Here is a 23190-nt window from a genome sequence, read left to right on the forward strand (position 1 = left end):
AAATCAAATTAAAAAATGGTGAGTCCCACACTTTATGAAAAACTTATCTTAACTTTTTTTGGTTTTAGCACCCACTCTTCACAATCAAATAGGTCCCTATAACGCTCGAGTAACTGCAAATTTAGCATACTTTCCTCCCCTACTATGAGGATTTATTGATGAAAAACATGGCTAGTTGTTAAAGTCCATAACTTTTATTTTCCAACAAGCAAATGAATCAAAAAAGAAAATGTTAAGAAAGCCTAAGGCTATAATTGGGTTTTAATTTTAATATTTTATACAGGGCGAGTCATGAGGAACTGTACATACTCCTACCTCGTATAGAGGCTCCTATGGGGAATAACAAATGACCATTAAAAAGTGTCTGCTCCCATTGTTTAATAATATACAGTGCGAGTTTCGCATTTTGAGAGAAATTTGTATTCGTCATAATTTTTGAACGGTCAGATCGATGTGTCTCTTATTTTGGCCAATCGTTACACTATTACCACCTAATCAACTAATTTATTCAAACTAGAAAAAAATCAGGTCCGGCTTTAAAAAAATTAGTTCGTTTGGGTCTTAGAAAAAATTTCACCCTGTATATGCTTTTTGAAAACTCTAATATGAATTTTACAAATTAGACAAATAGGCAATTAAAATGGCATATTTATTTTTTTCCGCACACGATTACTTAATTTTTTATAATAAAATCAAATTTCACTATGAATTAGAAGTTTGGTAAAAGTGAACCATAGATTAAAAAAAAAATAACTTTTATTACAAAAATTAATTTTTTTGCACAAATAAGTAATTTATGTTACCATCCAATCAAATGATTTATTCAAACTAGAGAAAAATCAGGTCCGGATTTAAAAAATTAGTTCGTTTGGGTCTTAGAAAAAATTTCACCCTGTATACGCTTTTTGAAAACTCTAATATGAATTTTACAAATAAGACAAATAGGCAATTAAAATGGCATATTTATTTTTTCCCCACACGATTACATAATTTTTTATTAAAAAATCTTTTTTGTCAAAATCGGAATTTTAGCCTAAAAATGAAAAAAAAATGAACTCGTTTAAAACTGAACGGTTTAACTCGCTACAACTCTGTTCCATTTTAATATTTTTTTTTCTGAAATTTTTACAGCACATACCTCTTACCATTGTGAAGACTATGAAAATTGTTGTAGACTTTCAGTCTTCTTCTTGTAAAAGTTGCAAACTTGTAAATCGCAAAAATTAGGTGGAAAAATTTAAAATTTATCAATTTGATCACGTCTATGTTAAACTGTAGAGTCCAAAAGAAGTGTTATGGGAAGTTTTAGATCTAGACGTGTTATAGAAAAGAAAAAGGTAAAACTTTTAATTTTAAGTAAAAAGTGGTTTTTGTAAATTAATTTTTGTAAAAAAAGTTAATTTTTTTAAATCTATGCAAAAACTTGCATTGCCAAACTTTTTATGCATAGTCAAATTTGATTTTTTAATAAAAAAATAAGTAATCGTGTGGGGAAAAAATAAATACGCCATTTTAATTGCCTATTTGTCTTATTTGTAAAATTCATATTAGAGTTTTCAAAAAACGTATACAAGGTGAAATTTTTTCTAAGACCCAAACAAACTAATTTTTTAAATCCGGGCCTGATTTTTTTCTAGTTTGAATAAATCAGTTGATTGGGTGATAACATAAATTAAATATTTGTTCAAAAAAAATAATTTTTGTAATAAAAGTTATTTTTTTTTAATCTATGGTTCACTTTACCAAACTTTTAATTATTCATAGTCAAATTTGATTTTTTTTTTATAAAAAATTAAGTAATCGTGTGGGGAAGAAAATAAATATGCCATTTTAATTGCCTATTTGTCTAATTTGTAAAAATCATATTAGAGTTTTCAAAAAGCGTAATACAGGAAATTTTTTCTAATACCAAAACGACGTAATCGATAATTTTTTTAATGAGAATAGGGATCGTGTGCTAGCTCATTTGAAAGGCTCTTCAATTCTCTATTCAGTAATATAAATATTTACATAATTATTTATACAGGGTGTCCAATAATTTAATTTTTTTGTCAATTTGCCAAATGATTTAATTTAATAAAAAATTTTTGGACACCCTGTATAAATAATTATGTACATGTTTATATTACTGAATAGAGAATTGAAGAACCTTTCAAATGAGCCAGAACACGACCCGTATTCTCATTTAAAAAAATAATCGATTACGTCATCACGCCCAGATGGATGACGTCACTAGTATACTATATATGCCACAATATCATAACTTAAAAATAAAAACCGACCTGTTTTGGGATTTTTCCTTAAAGTCACCGGTTTACGAAATAACGAATTTATTCCTTTCATTTGCACCATACTGTATACACATGCAACGGTGGAAAATAGTGTCGCGCACGCTTGATTGGCAATTAAAAAACAAAGGGGTTTTTGATTGTATTGCAAAATTTGATTGTATCTGTATTGCAAAAAACTCTTCGGGATTTCATCAATCGATGTTTAAAGAATATCTACCTACCTTGGCAACATTCAAATTTTCAGTTTTTCACATAGTTTTTGAGGGTTAAAAATGGCAGATTTCGCAATTTTTCAATTTTTAATCGTTTATATGTCAAAAACTATCAACTTTCGAGAAAAATCACTAAAGACATTTTCTGTTTGGAATGATCCAAAAAACCTAAAAAAAATTTGTTCCATGCAAAAATAATTTTAGGAAAAAAACAAAAAAAAAGTTTAAAAAATTTTTGACCAACTTTTGGCCCTGGCAGCATGCAAATTTGTTAAAAGGGGTCCTTTTTGAGTAAGATTGTGCCAAAAATCCGAATTAGAATATTTTTCCTAGCGGATGCGCAGTGGCTTTCTGGACTAATCTAGGAGAGTCGATGCTCGCACTGCCTCCTCCATTGACAAATTTCTTTGGCGGTTCATTTTTTTATTTGATCTTTATGCAAATGAACTTTCAAACATGCATGTGATGAAAAATATCACAATGAAAAGCTTGTTTCTCACAAGCACTTTGCTTTAATCGGCACTTTTTATGAAAAGTTTAAATCACTTTCAGACTAAAATGAAGTTTAATACAAATTATTGTTAAAACAAGACTATTATTAGCTTACATAACAACGGTCACTGTCAAACAAGGTCCATAGGCAACTTGTCGTACAGTAAATTATCAATAAATAAAGGAGAAAAATATGAGTGATGCGTTAATTTTGTCCAGGAGTTTATGTATCCATTAGGATTTGTCACCCATTTGGTTTCCGATAATATTTCAACTTGTTTTATATTTAATTTTAATTTCTAATAATTTTCATATTTTCAAGGTGTTCGAATGTATGTGGGACACCTGCGACTATCAGTTTGAAGAGGTATCCGATCTGATTGAACATTGCGTCAAAGATAAAGAGTCGCAAGGGCATGTGCAAGCATTCTATCAAGAAAACAATTTGACAGAATTCAATTGCTATTGGCGCAACTGCGCCAGAAATAAGAAGAATGTTCCGCCATTTCCTAATATTACTAGATTGATTAGGCATGTACGTGACATGCACATCAACAAAGGCAATGGAAGAAGTGTTCCTCCAGAAAATCGTAGCAAGTGAGTATCCTTTGATTCAATACATAAATTTAGATGTTAAGTAATCTTTTTCTCATGAGCATCTTTCAGTGCGTCACAGTTTTTCGATTTCTTTCTAACGCATTAAATTGTATGTGACAGAAAAAAAGGAACGTCAGTGATTACATTTCATCGGTGGCATTTATAACATTTATTCTTGTTGTCGATAGATGGCGCTATAATCGAAAAAATATTTATGAATTATATAATATACACTGGGGTGCAAAATTAAACGGACACCTTTAAAATGGGTCATTTTTGATGTCTCGAATTTCCTAAACCTGTTGTCCGATTTAAGTGAGTTTTTAATATGTTATAGCCTTATTCTTTACCAATATCGCTGTAATAATATTGTTGCTAAACGGGTAAATTTTCATTGTATACCGGGTGTACCAATGAAACTGTGTTTTTTTCTCAAACTTCGCATTACCCTGTGGAATATTTTAGCATGTATAAAATACTCAAATTAAAACCCAACCATAGCCTCATGTTTTTTTAACATTCTGTTGTTTGATTCATTCGCTTATGTTGGACCATAAAAAAGTTAGGTACTTTAACAATTAGCCATGTCTTTCATCAATACAGAGTGTTTTTAAATAAGTATGGCAAACTTCAAGGGGTAATTCTACATGAGAAAATAATGATAGTTCGCTTTATAAACCTAGGTCCGCAAATGCTTCGTTTCTAAGATAGAGGGTGTTCAAATTTTTCTTACAAATTGACGATTTATTTATTGCTTTAAAACCGGTTGAGATATGCAAATGAAATTTGGTAAGAATTTAATATTCACCATTTGCGCTCATGCGGGTAATATGAGCCGTCATATTACCCGTATGCGCGCCAATGGTGAATATTAAATTCTTACTTGTATGTCAAGAAATGTGCAATAACTACGTCTTAAAACCCACCAAATTTCATTTGCATATCTCAACCGGTTTTAAAGCAATAAATAAATCGTCAGTTTGTAAGACAAATTTCAACACCCCCATCTCGGAAATGAAGCATTTGCGGACATACCGTTTATAAAGCAAACTGTCATTTCTTCATGCAGAATTATCCCTTTAAAGTTTGCCATACTTACTTAAAAACACACGGCTAGCTAGGAAAATCATGGCTAGCTGTTAAAGCACCTAACTTTTTTATGGTCTAATGTAAGCGAATGAATCAAAAAACAAAATGTTGAGAAAACATGAGGCTATTGTTGGATTTTAATTTCAGTATTTTATAAATGCTAGAATATTCCACAGGGTGATGCGAACTTTGAGAAAAAAACACAGTTTGATTGGTACACTCGGTATAAATTAATGAAAATTTAACTGTTAAGCAACAATACTATTACAGCGATATTGTGAAAGAATAAGGCTATAACATATTAAAAGATAACTTAAATCGGACAACAGGTTTGGGAAATTCGAGGCATCAAAAATGACCCATTTTTAAGGTGTCCGGTTAATTTTACACCCCAGTGTATGTATCTACGAATATAGTCTGTACAATTTATAAGACTATGCAAATCAAAGAAAATACCATTTTATAAATGCAATAAACACAATTGATTTGCTTTTATGCCAAATTGCAAATAAAATGTGACAACTGTCAGATTTAACTAAAATGTCATGTTAGTAAATGTGTATTATCACGGACTTATCTTTTTTTCTATCATTTGTGACGTGCTGAAAAATGCTCATGAAAAGGACCATACAATCAGTGGATTTTTCTAGGTTGACATTTTAACATGTTCCGTGCCCATCTTGAACAAGTGCTATACCCCATTCCACGAATATACGACTCTCTTGGATTATCGCGACAACGAATATTTTACTGTGCAAAATATGAAGGACGAAAGTAAATTGCAAATTATATTTTTGTTTATTGGAGTAATTATTAGAGCAAAATACTTTCGTACTTCTTATGTTGCACACTATAAAATTCGTCGTCGCGATAATCCAAAACAGTCGTATATTCGTGGAATACACCATACTTGGTTGGTACCATGGACTTAAATCGTTCATTTAGTAGCACAGTACTAATGACGCTACTTGTGCGTCATCGGTACCTTTGATAAAACCTTCGTGACGCTGGTCATGCGTCATGGGCACCGATCGTGTTAATACAGAAATGGGTATAACTCCAGTAATTTGATATAATTGTCTTAAAAGTTCAATAAATAGGCGAGCAACAGCAACCCCTAAAATTACGTTATACCGACCACGAAAATCAACTTTAAGGTGAATGACCAATTTTGATGATTCTTTATGTTTTCGAGGTCGCCGAATCTGAATATGTAGTTTATTTTTATTTGTCATGTTTGAAGTATTTAGATAACAACGAGCTTTGTCCAAAATGTTTAAACAAATTAAAAGAGGAGTTGTTAATTTTTAAACATTTTGTCGTTAGATTTCGTTAGTTTCATGTTTACTTAAAAAAGTTGAGTGACAAATTTCTTAGTTTATAATTTAAACTACCACAGCAATAAAATATAATTCATGAAGAAGTTTTCTAGAAAATATAAGTCAAAATATGTAACAGGAAAAAAGTTATGTGACTTTATAGACGAACGGCACACCCCAAAAAAAGCTTATTTCTCGAGATACTGTGTGGTGTAATGACCACGGTGTGGTGAATGGCTAATTTTGGTCATACTGCATGTTTTTGATGGTTCTGAATACGAAAATGAGGTTTATTTTGAATTTTACGTGGGGGAACATTGGCAAATTCGTAATATTGCCCTAAAAATAAAAAAAAATCACATTTTACTGCGTTTAACTTGCTACAACTCTGTTCCATTTAAATATTTTTTTTCTGAAATTTTTATAGTATATATTACTTACCTTTCTGAAGACAATGGTACCTGTTTCAATCTTTTTCTCTTATTGTAATAAAAGTTATGAATTGTTTAAAGTAAAAGGTTCAGATTCCTGAATTGTAAAGTTTAATCGCAAAAGTTGTGTGACAAACTTTGAAATTTATCTTTTTAATCAAGTTTATGTTAAAATATATGGTACAAAGAATAAAATGTTTTATAGAAAAAATGGCGCAACTTTTAATTTTAAGAAAAACGTGATTTTTTTTTTATTTTTAAGGTAAATTTGCGAGTTTGACAATGTTCCCCCAGTTAAAATTCAAAATAAACCTCATTTTCGTTTTCAGTACCATCAAAACATAAAGTAAGACCAAAATTAGCTGTTCATCACACCGTGGTCAGTATCTTGAGAAATTAGTATCGTATAGTTGATCCAAAAGATGGCACAACCCAGACATCCAAAGTGAAAGTTATCCTTCAACACCAAATTGTTCTATATGGTCCACACAATGTCCAGAAAAAAGTCACACCATTTTGAGTGTCGGGTTTGGGGGGGAGAGGGGGGAGAAATCGGTAAATTCGTAGTTTTTTAAGTTTTTCGCCAATATTTCTAAAACTATGCGGTTTAGCATGAACAACCCTCTATACAAAATTGTTCTACATTAAATTTAAAATAACAAAGGCCCTATGCATAATCTTTCTAAAATGAATGGTTCCAAAGATACGGAGGTAATATAGTATAACTGGTCCAAAAAAAGGCCTAACCAAAACATCCAAAGTAAAAGTTTTCCTCCAACACCAAAATGTTCTATATGGTCCACATATTATTGGGAGGGAGATGGGAGAGAAGCCGGTAAATTAGTAGTTTTTTTTTACGTTTTTCGTTAATATTTCTAAAACTGTGCTTTATCGTAGACAATGTTACATACAAAAATGTTCTACATGAAATTTAAAACAAAATATGTTCTATACATAATTGTTATAAAATCAACGGTTCCAGAGTTACAGAGGGTGAAATGTCGAAGTTTTCGATACTTTTTATATTTATTGGGCAATATTTATGATATAACTATACCAAAAACCCAGACATCCAAAGTGAAAGTTATCCTCCAACACCAAATTGTTCTATATGGTCCACATAATGTTCAGAAAAAAGTCGCACCATTTTGAGCGTCGGGTTTGGGGGAGGGGAGAGAAATCGGTAGATATAAAAAGTATCGAAAACCTCCACTTTTCACCCTCCGTAACTCTGGAACCGTTGATTTTATAACATTTATGCATAGAACCTTTTTTGTTTTAAATTTTATGTAGAATATTTTTCTATAGAACATTCCTTACGCTAAAGCATAGTTTTAGAAGAAATATTGACGAAAAACTTAAAAAAACTACTAATTTACTGACTTCTCCCCCATCTCCCCCCAAACCGGACGCTCAAAATGGTGTAACTTTTTACTCAACAATATGTGGACCATATAGAACAATTTGGTGTTGAAGGAAAACTTTTACTTTGGATGCCTGGGTTAGGCCTTTTTTTGGACCAATTATACTATACTACCTCCGTAACTTTGGAACCGTTCATTTTAGAAAGGTTATGCATAGGGCCTTGTTTATTTCAAATTTAATGTAGAACAATTTTGTGTAGAGGGTTGTTCATGCTAAACCGCTTAGTTTTAAAAATAGTGACGAAAAACTTAAAAAAATACGAATTTACAGATTTCTCCCCCCCCCCCCCCCGAAACCCGACGCTCAAAATGGTGTGACTTTTTTCTGAACATTATGTGGACCATATAGAATAATTTAGTGTTGGAGGATAACTTTCACTTTGGATGTCTGGGTTTGGGTCTAACTATACCATACTAAATAAGCGTTTTTTTTGGGGAGTGCCACTCGACTATAAAGTCACATAACTTTTTTCTTATTTCATACTTTCACTTGAAATTTTCCATAAAACTTCTGTATGAATTATATTATATAGCTGTGTTGGTTAAAGTTATAAACTAAAAAGTTTGTCACTAAACTTTTTTAAGTAAACATGAAACTAACGAAATCTGACGACAAAATGTTTAAAAATGAACAACTCCTCTTTTAATTTGTTGAACAACATTTTGGACAAAGCTCGTTGTTATCTAAATTCTTAAAAGATGACACAGTAAAATTTTTAAAGGGAAATATTTACAGCGACCAAAGATACAGGGGGTAAAATTGAAAAATCTTTTTATTTCTTATTGAGAAATCATAATTTTTTTTTTCATTTTTGCATAAAATTTTATTTTTGAACATGTTCCACCAATTCTAGATGAAAATAAACTTCGTATTCGGATGCAGCGACCTCTAAAATATAAAGAATGACCAAAAATTGCCATTCATCTATCATGGTCGCTTTTTCGATTTCTAAACCTCAAATTACGGGTGTGCCGCTCGCCTAAAAATGGAATAGGAAGTTTTAAAACATTTTGAGAAAAGTATAAAGAACAAGAAGGAGAAGCAAGCATAAAAAAGTTTCACGAAAAGTGGCAAATAATTTATAAGATATGAGTGCATACAGTTTATAAGATATGAATTCAGATAAAATTCATAGTACAGGGCAAAAGATCGCTAGGAAGACGCCAGAACTCGTGAATGAAAGACCTGAGGAGATGGTTTGACCACGCATCTGCAAAAATCTTTAGTTCAGCAGTTTTCAAAGCTGCAATTGCCATTTGGAGTGCCATCCTTTGAAAGGAGACGGCGTAATAAGAAGAGTTCATAGTACTTGTTCTATGAAAAAAGTAAAATACAATAAATACAAAAAAATTATGGATAAATTCAGTGAATTTGTACTCTACGAGCTCCCTAGTGGGAAAGTTTTGGGGTAGTTCTGATTTCTTTCATTACATATGTATTTTGGGCTGCTGAATCAGAATATGAGGTTTGCGGACAAAATTTCTTGACGGAACATTGAAAAAATAGCGAAGAAAGCGAAAAATTTCAGCTTTTTTCCGCTTTTTTGCTCAAATATCGAAAACTATTAACTTTTAGTAAATGGTCTGTTAACAGAAATTAAAAGTACTTAAAATTCTCTACAAATATCACTATTTACTTTTATTTCATACGAACCGTTCGGTCTAAAGTGCAATTTTTAACGGTCTCGGCAAAACCAACTTTTTACATTCCAAAACTTTATTTTTTATTAGAATGCTGTCATTTGATAAATTTCTCCTAGTTTTCTGTACAAATAATAAATGTTAATTCATAATATGAATATGGTATGTCTCTTGTCGCAGCTTCCATGAATCTATTCCATCCTAAAATACCGAGAATGTCTCTGCTTTTCCCATAGAGCCACAGAAAATCAGGCAGAGATGGAGTCACAGTTGCAGTTGGTGTGATCATTCCCTTCGGATCTGTTATCTTGATTTCTGATAAACCTTGAGGTCTTGTCCTTTCAAAATGTATTAGTTGAACAGCTCCCTGACTTCTTTAAACGTCAGGCGCGGGTTTAGTTTTTAACCGAGGAATGGATTGGTTAGGAGCTACTGCATGTTTTGGTGCAATACAAGAAATGTCACCCATGACGTGAAAAGTGTGGTATCCGTCGATTGTGTGTACGTTAAAATCAATGTTATCGTACACGTGTTGTGTAAAGCACGGCCAATCTTCTGCGGATTGCCTGCGATTGCTGACACTTCCAGACAAGCAACGCGCTTGCTCAGTCTTGTAGCGGCAGTAAGACCCAGATAATTCGTCTCACCATTCCTTGCAGGGTTGGCCGTTTTCTCTACAAAAAGTACAGCTCAAGAAAATAGGTTGATGTAGTTTCCTCTTTGGGGTTTTGTTTAACCTATACAGAAGCTGTTCGCCTGGAAGTGTCAGCATTCGCAGGCGATCCGCAGAAAATTGACCTGCCGTGCTTTACACAGCATGTGTACGATAACGCTGATTTTAACGTACATACAATCGACGGATACCACACTTTTCACGTCATAGATGGCATTTCTTGTATTGCACGAAAACATGCAGTAGCTCCTAACCAATCTATTCCTCGGTTAAAAACGAAACCCGCGCCTGAGGTTTATGGAAGTCAGGGAGCTGTTCAACTAATTAATTTTAAAATGACAAAACCTCAAGGTTGATCAGAAATCAAGATAACAGATCCGAAGGAAATGTTCACTCCAACTGAAACTGTGCCTGATCTTCTGTGGATCTAAGGGAAAAGCAGAGACATTCCCGGCCTCTTATGATGGAATGGATTCATGGAAGCTGTCACAAGAGACATACCATATGAACTAACATTTATTATTTGTGCAGAAAACTAGGAGAAATTTATCAAATGACAGCATTCTAATAAAAAATAAAGTATTGGAATGTAAAAAGTGGGTTTTGCTGAGACCGTTGAAAATTGGCAATTTTCAATTTGCATTTTAGACCAAATGGTTCGTCTGAAAAAAAAAGTAAATACAGTGGAACCCCCATAAGTCGGCCCCCGATAACCCGGAAGTCCGGCTAACCCGGACCGATTTTCATCAGACAAAAATTTAACAAATAAACAATTTAACAATTTTATCAAATAAAAATGTATGTAGGCCAAATAATATTTCAGAGATAATGTGTATTTGTGTAATTTGAACACATAAGTACAATAGTAAAAATGATTCATGCACACGGCGGCAGCCAGAGCGACCGTCTCAGCTTATCGGAAAGAACAGACACCTGTCTGTATTCCTTTTTCTTTATTTATGTCAAACTGTCTTAGCATTGTTTAAAAAAGACGTGACTATTTAAAAATTCTTGTATTGTGTGTAGTACAGCCTATTAATCACTTCCGTTCTGTAATGTAATCGTGCTTCAGATTGTGTTTGCTTTGTCTACGTAATGGTAACAAAACGTAAAAATGTGGCAGTGACAATGGAAAAGAAACTAGAAACATTAGGTAGGATTGATAAAGACGAATCTTTAAAATAAATTTATTGCAGCATCATAACAGACATAAACTCTCCGAACAGAGATTAAACTCTCATGCAAAAATCAGACTGCTATTTATCACCTGTCATAATTCCTGTCATTTGACATATTCTACATGTTCCACTCATTAAAACGCCAATTTGGTGATAAATAGCAGTATGATTTTTGCATGAGAGTTTAATCTCTGTACGGAGAGTTTAAGTCTGTTCTGTCGGAAAAAATACATGTGCCGTTTTCGTGGTCTGACCGTTCCAAATTTTTAACCTGTTCCACAGTTAAAACTTCCCCTGTTCCAGTGTTCCCATATATTAATGTTTGTCCGACTAGACACCCTTAAGCTAATAACAAATTTTCAGCTTGCTATTTATCAATTTTTTTTTGTACGCAGGATCCAGACCTACCATATTATGGTGTCGGTACATCTCTACAGTATGACTGAGTTTTTTACCAAGAAATGAACAAAACTCTACACTCTATACAACTATACGTAATTTAGATGTGTACTGTGCATATGTGTTTCATGTTTTTGTAATTGTAATGGAGGTTATTTATTAATTTTTACTATATTCTCCGGCTAACCCGGATTTTCGATAACCCGGATCGGCCGCGGTCCCGATTAATCCGAGTTATCGAGGTTCCACTGTACTGATATTTGTAGAAAATTTTAAGTACTTTAATTTCTGTTGACAGACCATTTACTGAAAGATAGTTTTCGAGATTTAAGCAAAAAAGCGAGAAAAAGCAGAAATTTTACGATTATTTCAATGTTCCGTCACGAAATTTTGTCCGCAAACCTCATATTCGGATTCAGAGCCCAAAATACATATATAATGGAAGAAATCAGAACTAGCCCAAAACTTTCCTAGCCAAAACACAATTTTATTGAATTAGGAGGAGAATAAGCTATGAACTATACAGTGATGAGCGCGCTAATTACCAGCACAATATCGCCAAAGATGGAAAACAATACATTATGAAATAAACAGAGATGTAACTTGTAGAGGCGGAAAGTATCGATATAAACGTATAAATTTACATGACATAGTTTCCCACCTTTAGACTCTGTGACAAGAGTATTTTATAAAATTCTCCTCTCTTTATAAAATTCCTGCAGCCGATTTTGATGATATACATCGTTATAAACAAATAAAGATCAAAAAACAGTAAATTTTCGCTGTTTTCGTCTATTACCACAAAGTTAAGCATTTTAAACAAATTTGAGAGTAAGAAACTCATAAATCGTATAAAAAAATTCAATATGGCGTTCGCTGTTCGCTATTCTTAAATCATACTCTAAATTTCAAAGCAATTGGTAAAATAGTTTTCCACCTACCTCTTCCGAAAGTATACTTTTCCGGACCTGATTGTAGGGAGCAAAGTTGTACTTTTCCTCCCTAGGGAGGAAAAGTAAAAGTGACATCATGGTATTTCATTCATGGAATATAACTTACTGACGTCCTGTACCGGGTGGCCAACTAAGAACGGCCGTCGGCTATATCTCAGAAACGGATTATGTCAGAGCTTCGGGATAAAAAATTTTATGACAAAAGTGACCTCGAGAAAAGCCTGGAAATTATTTTTAGAATTGTAGGTCTACCGCTAGATGGCGCAATTTAAACAGAAAAATTTAAAAAGGAAAATTTGACAAAATTTTACCAATTAACAGGCATTCAAAATACGATCATCTTATTCTTCATAAAATTATGCGTATATTTTGTAATACAAGTTTTGGTCAATCTTTTAAAATAAGAGGTAGGGGAGAGTGGGAACCTTGTTACGGAAAAGTGCTTGTAAGTCCGGTTCTGCTTAACCGATCTTTACAAATTTGGTCTTGTTGTAAACAGCTCTTTACTGGCAATGTAGGAGTTATAATGTCGAAGCAACCTAATATGTTTGGTACCTGCTAGAGGGCGCTATTTAATTTTTATTTTAAATCTAGTTTTCCTTGAAAAATATTAAATAGAAACATACCGTTTTATTATCAGATTATAAAAGAAGAATAAATTAGCAATAAAATACCGAAAACAGCATGTCGATATCTTCTTCCAATCCGGAGATATCTTAAAAAACGTGTTAAATGGGAGAAACTTTTATGCATATTCTAATTTCGACTTATTATGTTACTATATTATTAGGTAAGTAGGTATATTGTACCACCATTTATCTTATGAATCAAGGACTGATGAAAAGTATTAGGAAACTATTACCTAAGTCGATTAATCAGTAACAGTCAAATTATTACACTTCAGTAATAAGTATAAAATAAATTGCCCTTTACATACCTACAAGCAAGGCTATGATTAACAAATGAATATCGCTTCTAATGTCAAAACTTTTAATGGCGTTGTAATTGTGTCTATTGTTTATGTTGTTACCTTTTTAATTAATTACATTCGTTAATATAAATATAAAAATATGATTATTACAAATGAAGAAGCTTTTGACATGTTGGCAGTTTATTTTGAATGTATGAGAAATGCCACTGTTGCTGCTAGAGTATATGCACAGCAGTATCCCAACAGACGACATCACGGTAGACGAGTTTTTATTCGAATCGCACAACGTTTACGTACGACAGGAAGTGTGCATTTACCTTTGCATCGAAGACGTCGTATAGGTCGCACTGAGGAAAATGTAATAAACGTTTTAGCGTTTATAAATGTAAACCCCCATTTAAGCACAAGAGCTATCGCCAGAAGTTTGGGAATAAGTCGAACCACTGTCCAAAATATTTTAAGAGACCACAGGTAACTTTAGTAAATCATATTCGTTTACTTTATTCGCAATTAGAATACGCCATAATTTTTATAGTTCATCCAATATTTGAATGATAGTTTGTAAATATTTATATTTTCCACATTTTGCAAAATTTTAATTATCTCAAAATTTACTATTTTAGATTGCATCCATATCACCTTGTCCTACACCAACATTTAAATGCTGAAGATTTCGATACCAGGCTGGATTATTGTAACTGGCTACTAAATATGATAGACGACAACCCCGAATTACTTTCAAGTATTATGTGGTCAGATGAGGCTACATTTCGTAGTGATGGCCATGTAAATCGCCATAATATGCATTACTGGTCTGAAACGAATCCCCATTGGATGCAGGAGGTTCGGCATCAGGGTCGTTGGTCTGTTAATGTATGGTGCGGTATTCTAGGTGGACAAATAATTGGACCATATTTTTTTAATGAAAATTTGAATGGAGAAAATTATTTAGATTTTCTAATGAACCAATTGCCACTACTTTTAGAAGACGTACCATTAGCAACTCGTCGAGACATGATTTTTCAGCATGATGGGTGCCCAGCACATTACTATAGAGGTGTTCGGAATTTCTTAGACCAAACCTATCCTGATAGGTGGATAGGACGTGGAAGCCTATTTGCTTGGCCAGCAAGGTCCCCCGACCTAACGTGTTTGGATTTTTATTTGTGGGGAAGAATAAAAGAGATAGTTTTTATTAATAGACCTACGACAAGGGATAATATGATTCAAAGAATACGAGATGCAATACAAAGCATCCCAGTAGCAGAAATTGAAGCTTCCGTTTTATCCACTCGTCGGAGACTTTTGTCTTGTATTGCAAATGATGGACAACATTTTGAGCACCTTGGGCGCCATTAGTCTTAGTTTTTTCTCAGTAATTACTATTTTGGAATTTACTTAGGTACTTAGTTTGTGTATTATTGGTAGTAGGTAAGTATAAATTTTAATTTATGTAGTTAAAAGCCAATTGTATCTGAGCATTTTTTTTTATAATTTATGATTTACAATGTATTGTTATTGTAAATTAATGTAATTTGTAAGACCTATGCAATTATTAGTTAAGTTAGTGGGTTTATAACTACTGTTAAGTTAAGCATAAAAGTTTCTCCCATTTAACACGTTTTTTAAGATATCTCCGGATTGGAAGAAGATATCGACATGCTGTTTTCGGTATTTTATTGCTAATTTATTCTTCTTTTATAATCTGATAATAAAACGGTATGTTTTTATTTAATATTTTTCAAGGAAAACTAGATTTAAAATAAAAATTAAATAGCGCCCTCTAGCAGGTACCAAACATATTAGGTTGCTTCGACATTATAACTCCTACATTGCCAGTAAAGAGCTGTTTACAACAAGACCAAATTTGTAAAGATCGGTTAAGCAGAACCGGACTTACAAGCACTTTTCCGTAACAAGGTTCCCACTCTCCCCTACCTCTTATTTTAAAAGATTGACCAAAACTTGTATTACAAAATATACGCATAATTTTATGAAGAATAAGATGATCGTATTTTGAATGCCTGTTAATTGGTAAAATTTTGTCAAATTTTCCTTTTTAAATTTTTCTGTTTAAATTGCGCCATCTAGCGGTAGACCTACAATTCTAAAAATAATTTCCAGGCTTTTCTCGAGGTCACTTTTGTCATAAAATTTTTTATCCCGAAGCTCTGACATAATCCGTTTCTGAGATATAGCCGACGGCCGTTCTTAGTTGGCCACCCGGTACAATATCTATTTTCCATTACGTAAGTATCTATACATTTTAACGTTTATTTAAAAACAGTCGGTATTTTGCAGAATGGTAAAAAACAGTAAATTGTTATTCTGAGTTAACAATGTTTACATTAATAATTTGACTTATATTTGACAGTTGACAGTTATATTGTACCTACCTGTTAGTTTGAGTTCTAATAAATTTTGTTGGTTAGTTACATAAATAAATTACAGTCCCTGGCCATATTATTATGACCACCTATGAATTTTTACAAAAATCAACTATTCCACTAAGTACATTTTGTTTAAAATATGATTTTTAAATTTAATTTTGTTATGCATTTTTAATGTTATTCATTAACTATAATATATTTAATAATAAACAGCAATACAATATTTGAAAATATTACATATTTTATATTTTTTTAATATATTGTTCAAATTCTGACCTTAATCAGATGGCAAATATTTGGGAGCTTTTAAAACGAGAAATTTCCTGTAAAAAGGCAACTAACGAAATTGTTTTGATTAAAGAACTAATATATCGTTGAAACAACAATGACAAATTGAAACAAAAAAAATTGAACTGCATTCAAAGTATGCCAAGACGGGTACTAGCGGTAATCAAAGTTAGAGGGGGCTCAGCAAAATATTGAAAAAATAAAAATATGTGATATTTTTAAATGTTTTATTGGTGTTTATTATTAAATATTATACATTTAATAATAATCTGCAATAAGCCACTTGAAAATATCACATATTTGTATTTTTTTAATATTTTGCTGAGCCCCCTTTAACTTTGATTACCGCTAGTACCCGTCTTGGCATACTTTGAATGCAGTCAATTTTTTTTTGCTTTAATTTGTCATTGTGGTTTCAACGATATATTAGTCCTTTAATCAAAACAATTTCGGTAGTGACCTTTTCATCAGAAATTTCTCGTTTTAAAAGCTCCCAAATATTTTCCATCTGATTAAGGTCAGAAGTTGAACAAAATATTAAAAAATATATAAATATGTAATATTTTCAAATATTTTATTGCTGTTTATTATTAAATATATTATAGTTAATGCATAACATTAACATTGCATAACAAAATTAAATGTAAAAATCATCATATTTTAAACAAAACGTACCTAGTGGAATAGTTGAATTTTGTTAAAATTCATAGGTGGTCATAATAATATGGCCAGGGACTGTAAGTAAAAATGAAAAAATGACTTGTTATATGAGGAAGGTGGAAAAACCATATGTATAACATGGGAGTAAAGTGCCTTTTCCTCCCTTGAATGATTACTGCCCTCCGCTACGCGTCGGGCAGTAAACTTCATTCTCGGGAGGAAAAGTAGCACTTTCCTCCCTTGTTATACAAATAGCTATTTTCTACAACCGTGTTAAAAATGCAATTTTTAGCACTCCATACGAGCGTTAAAAATGCTACTTTAAGGCACTAGTGCTTTAAAATTTTTATGGCACTGCAATTTGTATTGACTGTATAGACAATTTTGATGTAATGTCAAAAAAATATAAAAATGTAATGTCAGTAATGTTCAAGTAAAAGTTTTTGTAGATATTACGTTTTATATATTACTTTTATAGTAATTGTAATTACGTTTGTAGAAAAAATATTGTATGATATGCGTTTTAAAAAGTACATTTTTAAGGCACTCATGTGAATTGCAGAACTCGCGATCGCTCATTCTGCAAACTTTCACATGAGTGCCTTAAACGTGTACTTTTAACACTTATATCATAAATTACTATTAAAAGTTATTTAATTTGTTTATCCCAAATTAATTTTTTTTGCAACACGTATAAGTCAGAAAATGATGAAGTTACAGTAATACTTTGGATAGTTTATGAAAGAAGAAGATTTACACTATTAATTTAATTAAAAAAAAATGACAAGAAATAATTCTAAATAAGTATTGCAAAACTATTTTGCAAGAACATCAGTCTTTCTAAATATGAAAAAATCATTTTTCTACGGGTAACAGTTAAAAGTTATTCTAATTGTTTATAAGTAAGCAAAAAATCGACATGTTTTTCCAAAATAATTTTACACTGTTGATTACTTTTTGTCATTTTTTTAAATTAAGTTAATAGTATAAGGGCCGGTTGTTCGAACGCTAATCAACATTGATCACTATCAAATATTTAATTACTCTCACAACTGTCATTGTCAACTTTGGTTGGGTTGCTGAAAACATAGTTAATTATAATTATGAAATTAGTTAATCAATTATGTTAATAATTGTTATGTTAATTGACTAACTAATCTAAATTGTCAGCAATAATTATGTTTTCGGCAACCCAACCAAAGTTGACATTGACAGTTGCGACAGTAATTAAGTATTTGATAGTGATCAATGTTGATTAGCGTTCGAACAACCGGCCCTAAAAATGTTCTTTCATAAACTGTCCGAAGTATTACTGTAACCTCATAATTTTCTGACTTATAGTGTTGCAAAAAAATGAATTTGGGATAAACAAATTAAATAACTTAAACTATTTTACCAATTGCTTTGAAATTTAGGGTATGGTTTAAGCACCAGAAGTCTCAGCATTGCTTGTAATAAGAATGTTCTAAGTTAATTTTTACATAACCTATGAATATTTATATAAACTCAAAATTTATGATTTATTTTGCAATTTTCTAAGCAACCAATAAGGATAGACATATTCAGCGAAAGCCATATTGAAGTTTTTTATACGATTTATGAGTTTGTTACTCTCAAATTTGTTTAAAATGCTAAACTTTTTGGTAATAGACGAAAAAAGCGAAAATTTACCGTTTTTTGATCTTTATTTGTTTATAACTATGTATATCATCAGAATCGGCTGCAGGAAACATATAGGTTATTATTATAGATGTCCATACCACTCAAAAAATTTATTTTCGGCCTGGAGGGGGATGTGTCACGAGAAAAATCTAATTTCTCTGGACTACACTACTAAGTTCATCTCTTTTTACTTCACAATGTATTGCTTACATCGTTACATCACATGTATGTAGTGATGTAAGCAAAATAAATAATATAATAAATAGGGACCTATCAAAAAATGAAACAAAGATAAAACAAAAAAAGTTTCGATTGTCAGTAGAAGAGCAAAAAAAACATTCGAAACACATCAGAATAAAAATAAAAAAAAATTAATGAAATAAAACAATTGAAAGATAAGAAAGTATAAGGCATATAAAAAATACTTCAGTTCTGATTATCTGGTAAACAGCAACAAGAAAAAAAATGCTTTTGTCAGTAACTGTTTTTATTGACCAGGGTATTATAATTGTTTTTCTTATCTCTAAGGCAGGCCGCACATCAAAGAAACATGAAACGTAAATTACGTTTCATGGAAATAAACCACTGCTAAACAAATATATGTCCGGCCATTTATGAAACTCTCCGAAAATAAAAATGTGTCATGAACATGAGTCACACTCGTTTCATTGGTAGGCGGACTTTGAGATTTGTTTAGTAGTGTTTTCTTTTCATAAAACATGTTTTTCGTTTCATGCTTCATGTTTTTTGTTTCATGTTTCTTTGGTGTGCGGCTTGCCTAAGGTTGTAAAGATGATAATTTAAAAAGTAACATGCTGTTTCATACTGATGAAATCATCATTTACATCACTCAGGATATGATTATATGGGTTATTAATAAGTTTATTGCGTTCATAACTATATAGGAACTTTGTCGGAAATAGAGTGATGCCAGTTTTAACACCAGCTGTTTCGACTACTGCAGAAATTTTAGCCGGTTCGTCAAAATTTTACTTTGACTTCACGAGTGGCATGTGCTTGATACTTTTTCATAGAGCTCTCATTTTATACTTGGATGAGTTTTACATTGATTAGGTATTAGCTGACTATAACTCTTTCATTTAACAGATATACAATACTTTCAATTTTATGTAGTCAGGAACCTCTTAAAAATATAAAATGAAAATCATAGAAACGCCTAATCATCCCATTAAATTTTTTATTCAAACATTAAGGGGGTAGGTGCAAAATTCCTGCTCCGATGCTTTTTAAATACATTATTTTTTTTTTTTTCGAAACCTGAGAAAACTACACACAGTGAGCTTGAAACACGTTATTATCTAATTTAATATAGGTACAACTTTTTTTGTTGGAACATCTTCTACAACTCAAAAGTAGACAATACAAGACAAAATTTAAATCCGCTAAGCGCCCCTTTTTGAAAAAAACGATTTTTTCTAAAAAATATATAAACTGAAATGTTTGAAGAATTTCTTGAACCCTCCCGCATATCCTCCACCCGTTTAATTTTTTTTTATTTGCAAACTAGTGGATAAAAGAAAAAAAATAGGTATGTATTTGTTTATACAGGGGGGCCAAAGAAAAGAGTCGACTTCGATATTTGGCAGTAGTTATTAGATTTTAAGGAAATGCCGAAACAGATAGATTTTTATTTTTGAATTACAATTTTTTGATACGTATTTCATACTAGTGACGTCATCCATCTGGGCGTAATGACGTAATCGATGATTTTTCAAATGGGAATAGGGTCGTGTGGTAGCTCATTTGAAAGATGTTCAATTCTATTTTCAGTAATATAAACAATAATATCATTATTTATACATGGCGGCAAAAAATATTTTTTTAATTATGTTAATTAACGCAAAAAGAAGAATGTATGTGTGTAATTTATTTAACTCAAAATACATTTTATTGCTATCAGAAAATAAAAAAAAAAGAATGTGTGTGTACTTTGTACGCACGTAAGAAGTTATACTTCTATTATATAATTTCAAAGAAATAAATATACTTACAGGTTATTTGTATTTTATTTAAATATTAAACTAACTTTCTTACCTACCACTTTTAAAAAAAATTTAATAAAACGATACCAAAAAAAACATTACATATTATAAAATATCTTATTCCCGAGGAAGACAAATCCAAAGACACAAAAATTATAATAAATAATACATTTACTAAAAACACTAATATATCCTTTTAATGACTTATTTGCGCTGACAGCGCTGATACATACATATCTTGAAAGATTAGCAACAAAGTACATACTGTCTGTGTGCGCATGCGCCCGGCATTATAAAATTTCACTCTTGATCGTAAAGAAGTATAACTTCAAAAGATGTTTATTAGGCAAATAAACATTGCTGTTCTCTTAAATTAAATGTTAAAATTGTCAAAAGAGGTAGGTGGGAGGCTGTTTGTGATTTAATTTAGCGAAAAAAAATGTTTATTTGTGAAATAAACATTTTTTTCTATTTTCTGATAGCAGTACAATGTATTTTGAGTTAAATAAATTAGACGTACATTCTTCTTTTTGCGTCAATTAATTAATTCAAAAAATATTTTTTTAGTCACCCTGTATAAATAATGATATCAATGTTTATATTACTGAATAGATATTGAACACCCTTTCAAATGAGCTTCCACACGACCCCTATTCCCATTTAAAAAAAATCATCGATTACGTCATCACGCTCTGATGGATGACGTCACTAGTATGAAATATATGCGAAAAAATTGCAATATAAAAATAAAAGTCGACCTGTTTCGGCACTTTTTTAAAATCGAATAACTACTGCCAAATATCGAGGTGGACTCTTTTCTTTGGCCCACGGCCCACCCTGTATTTATATATTGCTGTGTTCATGTACTATTAATATAGAAGTTTGAATAAACGTTTCTTTCATTTTTCTAACGATTACAACGATAGTTATTGCAAAATATTTATGTAAAATTTTCAAAAAGGGACGCTTAGCTGATTTAAATTTTGTCTTGTATTGTATATTTTTGAGTTGTAGAAGATATTCCAACAAAAAAAGTTGAAGCTTTATTAAATTAGATAATAACGTGTTGTAAACTCACTGTGTACAATGAGTATTTTTGAAAAATTGAAATGCAGAATGAAAGATTACGTTATTACCGAGAACCGAAAATCCCCGAAAACTGCTATAATGTTTATTTTAATAAGTTACAGGAGTGAGAAAAAAAGGAGAAAATTTAGTGTGATTTTTAATTTAAAATTTCTCATTCCAAAGAAAAGAAACTTTTTGTTTATTCTGAGGGACTTCAGTAATTGATGTATCGGCCCTCGGTAATTGATGTATCATTTCATTCTGCGTTTAAATGTTTCAAAAATATTTATTAGTTTTCTCAGGATTTGAAAAAAATTAATGCATAAAGCATTGGAGCCGAAATGTTGCGCCTATGCCTTTAAGCTATTGTGAGTGTTTCGTAAAAATCACAGCATTCTATATTTACTGAATTTTTTGAATTTTCTATTTGGCACTAAGAAGTTTTATTTATTAAGACCTTCGTGGCATAAAATACAGTGTTACATAGCTGAACTCATTTGAGGATTCCAAGTGTTCCTTTTTATCCCTAAAATGAAAATATGTCATTTGTATAATAATAATCAATGAGACTCAATAAAACAATCATGTTCCTCTATTTATGCAATCAGTTTTCCTACACATATTATAGTTTCAAATTATGTAAATGAATGAGTTATAGTTAAAAATTTGCAAAAGTAGTGTAATGCCAATGAGTATCATATTGATGTTGTGGTAGGAACTTCAAGCCTTCCAGTAAGCCTCCAGCTGTTAGTCGTCCGACTCCCTCTGCTACTCCCACTGCTCGTGAGTTTTCTTTTATTTAATTTTATGTTTGTAGGTATTTTAGCTTTTACTACCAACGCTAAGTTCTTCAGCGAGTAAATTTTTAGAATGCGTCAAAATTATAAGAAATATAATAAGCTACAGTTACCATCAAGTTATTGCAGAAACCTTAGTCTTAAGCTTATTACAAAGTCATTTGTATTTGAGTGGTGTGAAGTTTCCAGCACAGGTAGAAAGTAATTAAAAATGTTGATCAAATCAAATACAAATGACTTTGTAATAGGTTTAAGATTAAGGATTTCTTCAAAACTTACTGGCAACTGTAGATTTAAGTTATTTAGACACTTAAAAAATAGACGAAGATGAAGAATTTATCTAATTGTATAATTTTAATTTTTTAATCAAGTTGCAGTTGCCCTGCAATTGATTTTTTATTGACAGGAAAAAAGTAGCATTTTTGATAATGAGAGCTAAAGATGAATGATCCCTTAATTTGATGTTTTGTGTACTAAAAAATTCATTTATTGGAGTCGACCCCAGAAAATTTGTATGTTGAGGAAGAATAAAAGGTTTTCGGCCGTTTATTTTGTTCAGACTGAACCTTTCTGTCAAATAAATTGTATGATCACTGACAACAAGTTTAGAGACCATGGTATATACCAGGAAAACAATGCATCATTAGCAAATACCGTCTGTGAAAGCCTACTCTCCTTGATGGAATAGACAA

At 31.5% G+C, this 23190-nt stretch overlaps 1 protein-coding gene across 5 annotated transcripts in view; it reads left to right on the top strand.

Annotated features, from left to right (window-relative positions):
• LOC114341323 (protein polybromo-1) overlaps positions 1–23190 on the top strand; it is a gene marked incomplete at its 3' end in the record, with an annotated part of 193079 nt that overhangs the window by 157524 nt on the left and 12365 nt on the right. For 3 of the 5 annotated variants that reach the window (XM_050657981.1, XM_050657977.1, XM_050657979.1), the window contains 2 exon segments: positions 3318–3592; positions 19536–19606. In XM_050657981.1, coding sequence (XP_050513938.1) covers positions 3318–3592; positions 19536–19606 — 346 coding nt within the window. 5 annotated transcript variants of the gene reach the window in all.

The sequence above is a fragment of the Diabrotica virgifera genome, chromosome 8 (genome assembly GCF_917563875.1).
Source record: "Diabrotica virgifera virgifera chromosome 8, PGI_DIABVI_V3a".
NCBI classification, from domain to species: Eukaryota; Metazoa; Arthropoda; class Insecta; order Coleoptera; family Chrysomelidae; genus Diabrotica; species Diabrotica virgifera.